Source organism: Phaseolus vulgaris, chromosome 10 (genome assembly GCF_000499845.2).
Source record: "Phaseolus vulgaris cultivar G19833 chromosome 10, P. vulgaris v2.0, whole genome shotgun sequence".
NCBI lineage: Eukaryota > Viridiplantae > Streptophyta > Magnoliopsida > Fabales > Fabaceae > Phaseolus > Phaseolus vulgaris.
In genome coordinates this window covers 23,115,951-23,122,737 of record NC_023750.2, presented here as the reverse complement: position 1 = coordinate 23,122,737, position 6,787 = coordinate 23,115,951, and the positions used below count along the sequence as shown (strand labels likewise).

The 6,787-nt window shown below is 42.3% G+C and overlaps 1 protein-coding gene across 1 annotated transcript; it reads right to left on the bottom strand.

Moving 5' to 3' along the window:
- Positions 1-4,670: 4,670 nt before the first annotated feature.
- On the bottom strand, positions 4,671-5,048 carry LOC137817146 (uncharacterized). Its single transcript, XM_068620393.1, has one exon. The coding sequence runs from the start codon at positions 5,046-5,048 to the stop codon at positions 4,671-4,673; it is 378 nt and encodes a 125-aa protein (XP_068476494.1).
- Positions 5,049-6,787: the final 1,739 nt, after the last annotated feature.

Genomic DNA, 6,787 nt, shown 5'->3' with positions numbered 1-6,787 from the left:
ACCACATGATGTGATTCCAATAACATGATAGAGATATTATATTAACATGTTATGGATTCAACAAGAGTTGGAATATGATTAGACACTTTTTAAGAGTTGGATCAATGTTCTTAACATTCAAGAACTCACCAAAACTCAAGTAACCAAGCCAAACTCACTTAGAAACCCATAATATGGCATATGAACCGATTAAAACACAAAATAACACAAATGAACTGATTAAAACACAAAATAACAAAAATGAACTGATTAAAACACAAGGAAACTCAATTAAAATCACAAGAACAACAAACTAAGAAGAAATACCGAATAGAAACACAAAACAAGCAAGTTCTACTGATTGAAATGGACAGAAACATCAAAGACATGTTTTAGGATTAGTTTTGGAGTGGAAATGGATGAAGAAGATGAAAAGAAATAGGAAACTTATGTGGTAGGAGCTCTTGGAGATGTGCACGCCAGTTGAAGGATGAAAGGCTTCAAGATGAGTGTAGATGCCGCCACTTGAGGTTCCAAGAATGCACTCAAGATAAGACTAGAAGAGAAGAAGACACAAGTCTTTCTCAATCACTCACCAATTTGGGAGAGGTTCTTTACTCAAAATATCAATTATATTATTTCAAGGACTGAAGCCCTCCTTTTATAGGAGAAAGGACCGGTCATTATTTACGAAGAAGCTTACAAGAGAAGCTTTCCAAGGTTGCCTATAATAACTCTTCCACTTCTAGCGCCGAAAATGAAGAATGAAGGGGCACCTTCTAGACTTTTCCTAAAGCTAATGCCTATAGATGCTTTACATAAGAGGTGTCTTAGGTTTCCCTCTTTAGCACCTTCCTAAACACTACTCTATGTATTTTAAATTTTATACAAAAGAAACTACAAAAAGAGAAAAAATTAGAAGTCTACTTCCTAACTCTTTAGTTTTGCTCCTTATTATCCTTTGAGGTAAAAAGGATGATGAGCTAATATGTCTTTGAGAAATTTTCAACTTCAACCTCATTCTCTTCTTCTTGATCTCCATCACAGAGAGAGTTCTTCTAACTCTCTTTCAGCAGTCTTATAAAGGCTTCAATGGGAAGTTCTTTAAGATATGCTGCAGCAAACATGATCCTACTTTGCTGGATGGGTTCCCACTCTACTGGGTGGAGAAATCAAGGCTCAAGAAGCCTAGGAGCCTTGAGGACTTGGCATCACAAGACCGAGAGGTATGCGAGTTCTTCTCCAATTCAGGGGCGGTGTTTAGCACCGTGGAGCTTATCAAACTTGAGTACAACCCCAAGGCTCTCAAGGGCTACATTGGTACCTTTTTTGTTTCTGCTTTTACTTGTCTCTACTTGCATACTGTGTCGGTTTAGCTTCTTATGAATTGTTCTTTCCTTGTGAAGGCATGGTGCTCAATGTGGAAAAGAGGAGGGAACTTGTTGAGGTGGCACTCTGACGCAAAGCTGCCCCTAGCCCATCTAATGTCGATGCCTTGGCCCCTGTTGCGACTATCTTTGCCCCAAGCCCTTATGCTCCAACCCTTGTGGATCATAGGCAGAAGGGGGTAGTTGAGGCCACTGCCTCTAAGGACAATACACCTGTTCTGGCCTCATCTTCAAGAGGAAACGAGCTGCTGATGTCGCGATACCAGCGCACTCAGCCTCAGACGACTCCGCCCCCTCCTTTAGAGAAAATCCTCCCAGTGCTTCATCCCCTCGTGACATCGTGGTACACGAGGGTGGGGGGGGGGAGCGCCTTTGGAGGTGATCATGTCGCGATTCCTGCTGCTGACCTGCCTGCCTTCCTCCAACAGGCCCTCCAGTCCTTCCAAGACCGAGAGATGTTGGAGAGCTTGGGCGAACACACTCTACAAGGGCATGCAGCCAAAAGCCTTGGGGACTTCCTCGTCGCATCCAGTCTTGCCATGACCCAAGTGCAAAAACTGAGGGAGGCAGCAAGTCAAGACGCACTCTAGATCAAGAAGCTCCAATAGCGTGAAACTGCACTGTATCTGGAGGTGTCAGACCTACGCCAAACACATAAGGAGACCAATAAGCTTCTGTTTGAGAAGTCCCAGGAAACCTTGAGCGCTCACTCGAAGGTCTTGTCTCTTCGAACTGAGTTCGTTAACTTGCAGGAGAAGGCTGAGGAGTCGCAGGCTAAGATGGTCAGTGATGAGAATCAAATAAAGGAGGCTTTTATTAATGGAGGAAGAGGACATCCACCCTCACATTTGAAGTTCTTCCTTCTAGTCTTCTCAAAATTAAAAGAAGACATAAAATAAAGATGAGGCCCAAGCCCAAAGCCCAAGCCCAAGCCCAAGAAGGCCAAAGCCCAAAGAGCCCAAATCCATCCCATGAGGGGCAAGGCCAAGCTTTGAAATACTCTTGTATAGTTTTAGGAGGTGTGGTTATTAAATAAAGGTGTGTGAAAATGTAAAATAAAGTCACATTGTCCATGTGACTTAGGAGAGTGGTGTTGGTGTAGTTTTTGGGAGGTGTCATAGTAGAAAAAGGTCACACCTCCCATGTGACTTGTTTTTGGTGGGAATTTCAAATGAGTTTATTTGAAATTTCCCACCTATTTTTCAGCACCTTAGGCTATAAATAGAGGTGCTTCCTTTGTAAAATGCAGATTTGAATTTTATCTAAAGAAACTATACTCAAAATTGGAGTGAGCATTTGGAGAGCTTTGAGCTTCTTCTCTAGTCTTATCTTGAAGGACCATGGTTTCCTCAAGTGGCGGCTTCCACACTCATCTAGGAGCATCCATACTTCTAGTGGCGTGATCATCCAACCTATCTTCCATCTTCATGAGCATTCTCTTCTCCTTCCTTTCTTCTTCTTCAATTTGTTCATGTAGCTTTGAGTTTTGAGTTGTAGTTGTTTCGGTTCCTTTAATTTTCCAGCACCTATTTTCTGTTTGCTTCTTAATTTTTGTTCGGTACTTTTGTTTTAAGTTCAATTCTGTTCGGTTTCTTCTTTTCCTTCTCCTTTGTTGATTCAATTTGACAATATTTGGTTCATCCAAATGAGTTTGGGATTTGGTACTTGTTATTGGTGAGTTCTTGATTTTAGAACCATGATCCAACTTCTAAGAAAGTGCCTCTATATTTTCCAGCTCAAGGTGATTCCTCAAAGTGTCAAGAATCTTGTTCTATGTGGCTATTGGAATCACATCAGTCAGGCTCGAGGAAAGAGCAACTTAGCAGGAAGTATGACTGGGCCAGCTGGGGGGGAGAGCTAGTCCGCAAGGACGAACTCTTCAATCAGACCAAAGAGGAGCTCACCAACGATGTTGCTGACGCTTATGCAGCTGGGTTCGAGGATGCCATGGCCCAGGTTGCCTACGCGCATTCTGGGGTGGATCTCTCTCAAACAGGTTGTCAAAGAAAATTGTTGATGGGCAGCTGGTCAATGCTAAGGAGTAACTCCCTTCCTGTTGTAATCATTTAACTATTTTGATGAACAATTTAATAACTTGTACATCTGACTTTTATTTATAAAATATGCTTTCTGTATGATCTTGCTTCCTTTGTTGTTGTTAACTGCTTCGCCTAACTTGCTTAGACTAACAACACTTTTAGGGTCTTTCTATCTTACGTAGCACGCTTCCTTACCGCTTGTTGACTTTAGTCTCGTCTCAGGGTAGAGGCAATGCTTACCCAAGCTCTTACTTCGCCCTATCCTTTGCCAAATAAAGGTAAGGGAGATGTTGCCCTCAACCTTGACTCATACGGTCAAAGGAGATCTTTAACTAGGTACCGCGCCACTCTCAATCTTGTCTTACAAGACAAGGGAGACCTCTGGCTGGGAACCATATTGCCCTCGGCCTTGTCTTACAAGACGAGGGAGAGGTTCACTTAGCTGGACTCAACCTTTCCATACAGGGATAAGGGAGACGTATAACTGGAATCTATACTAACCTTGCCTTACAATACAAGAAAGAGATCCTTCTTTCTGTCCACACCCTAGTCGTATAGAGGCAGGGGAGGATTTTAACTGGCAATCGACCTTGGCGTTCCCACACAAGAGGGAGGCTCACTAAGAACCATGTTATTCCCAATCTTGGTGTTTCTAACCCAAGGGAGGTGCTCGTTTTACTGACCTCGTCCTTGCCAGAGGCAAGGGAGGGTTTCTCTGGTGAACCATGTTGTTCTCATCCTTGGTGAACTCACACAAGAGGGAGGCTCACTTAGGAACCATATTATTCCCAATCTTGGCGTATCAAACCAAGGGAGAGGTTTATTTTACTAACTTTGCCCTAACTGTACAAAGGTAGGGGAGGATTTTGACTGCTGAACCATATTGTTCTCAGCCTTGGTGAACTCACACAAGAGGGAGGCTGACATAGGAACCATACTATTATCGATCTTGGCGTATTTAACCAAGGGACGGGTTCGTTTTACTGACCTCGACCTAACTGCACAAAGGCAGGAGAGGATTTTAACTAAGAAACTTGTTGTCTCGACCTTGGCATTCCCACGCAAGAGGGAGGCTCACTAAGAACCATACTATTCCCAGTCTTGGTGTTTCTAACCCAAGGGAGAGGTTCGCTTACTGCACTATACAAAATACTTACAAGTATATCTCTTTCACTAAATAACTGAAATTTTATTGGGTGACCTCGTTAAAAAACCCTTATAAGGGAAAAAGAGTGTCCCCTAGAACTGTGTACAATGCAATAACTTAACTAAAATAAAACTTAAGGTTGGTCGCGTTCCATGTACGAGGGATTGCTCCACCTTCTAAAGTCTCGAGCCTGTATGCTCCATTCCCAAGGGCCTCTGTCACACGGAAGGGACCAGTCCATTTGGGAGACAACTTGTTTTCTAACTGGTATGGGTGGACTTTTCGCATCACCAGGTCAGCGACCTGGGACTGTTGAGGTCTCAGCTTGGAGTTGTACCTGTACTCCAACTTTCTCTTCAAGGCTTCTGCCTTGATCCTCGCTTCTTCCCTGACTTCATCCATTAGATCCAGTTTTACCTTTCTTTCTTCGTTGGATTCTTCAGCCACAAAGTTCTGAAAATGTGGTGAGCTCTCCTGGATTTCTACAGGAATCATCGCGTCCGAACCATACACCAAGCTAAAGGGTTTTTCTTTGGTAGTGGACTGGGGAGTGGTGTGGTAAGCCCACACAATTCTTGGAACCTGTTCTGCCCAGGTCCCCTTGGCTTTCTCCAACCTTCTCTTCAAACCTCTGAGTAGAACTTGGTTGGCAGACTCGACCTGCCCGTTTGTCTGGGGGTGTTCGACTTATGCAAACACCTGTTTTATTCCCAGCTCTGTACACAGCTTGCCCAACTACTGGATTGCAAACTGGGTGCCATTATCGGACAACAACCGCTTTGGGATCCCGAAGCGGCATACTATGTTCTTCCACACAAAGTGTTGGACCTTGTCGGCTGTGATTTGCGCTAATGGCTCAGCCTCTATGCACTTTGTGAAGTACTCAATGACAACCACAAGGTACTTCATTTGCTGCACTGCTAAAGGAATCGGCCCTAGAATGTCGATTCCCTAGGTATGAAATGACGATGGGCTATAAATCGATCTCAGCTCTTCTAGGGCGCCTTTTGCCAGTCAGCATTTGTTGGCACTGCTTGTACCACTGTGCATACCTCGTGCATTCTTCCTTCATAGTTGGCCAGTAATATCCTGCACGAATAACTTTCGACGAGAGAGCTCGGCCACCGATGTGACTCCCGCTTATCCCTTTGTGAACTTCTGCCATAATGCGCGTGCACTGCTCACCATGTACACATATCAGGGTAGGATGAGTATTCTTGTGTCTGAACAAATTCCCATCGATCAGAGTGTATTTGCTCGAGTTCTTCTTGACTACTCTGGCCTCTGTGAATTTCAGCGGGAGTATCTGATGGCATTTTCATGAAGTTCTTCTTGAATCAATGTAGAGTATGGGGCGGAAGCAATGAATGAGAGTGAGCAAGATCCTCCTAAAAGTGGTGTTGATCATCTCACCCATTGCTTTCGCACCTTATTTTCTACTTTGATTCAAGAAGAACACATGAAAATGCCATCATTTGGTATCATGAGCTTTGGTTCTTCAAGATGAGTAGCTCTTAGTCTTTTCAATTTTAGTTCTTCTTTATTTCATATTGTCATTTAATTTCCATACTTGTCTTACTGTTTTTTTTTACATTTTAATTTGTTTGGTGTGCTTTGTGGAAGATCCAACCGAAGCACTCTTGTTCAATTGATCTTGAACAAGTTCTTGTGCAATTTGTGATAGGATTCCATACACCTTGAGTTGCTATTTTCTTTTAGGCTTTTGAGTCTTTATTGCTTTCATTATTTGGTTCATATTATGCTTTTGAGTCTTTAATTTCTGAATCTTATATGTTTTGTCAAGTCATGTTCATCCATATTGTCAACAATTCATAGTAGTCATTTTATTTGGCTTGATTGTTTCTTGATTTTGGGTCTCTTTAATTGCTTGAATCTGCTGTTCTTTGATCTTTTGGTTTCTTTTTAATTTTTAGTTTGATTTCATATTGTGTTTAGATTCTACACAATTCTATTTCACAAATTTCCATTGTGTCTAAACTCTGGTATCTTGCTGTTTTTGTTTCCAGTTTTCAGATTCCCCTGTTTTCACCTTCTCTGTTTTGGCTGTTTTGATCCAGAAAAATATTTCCACTCATAGGAAAATTTTGATTCTCTGGAATATGCAAGTTTAAAGTGTTATAGACAGGAAAAAAAAAGAATTAGGTCAAAAGAAGCAACAGAAAAAAAATGATAAATCTTTTAAAATCAGAGTGCAAATCTGAGGCGCTCCAGCT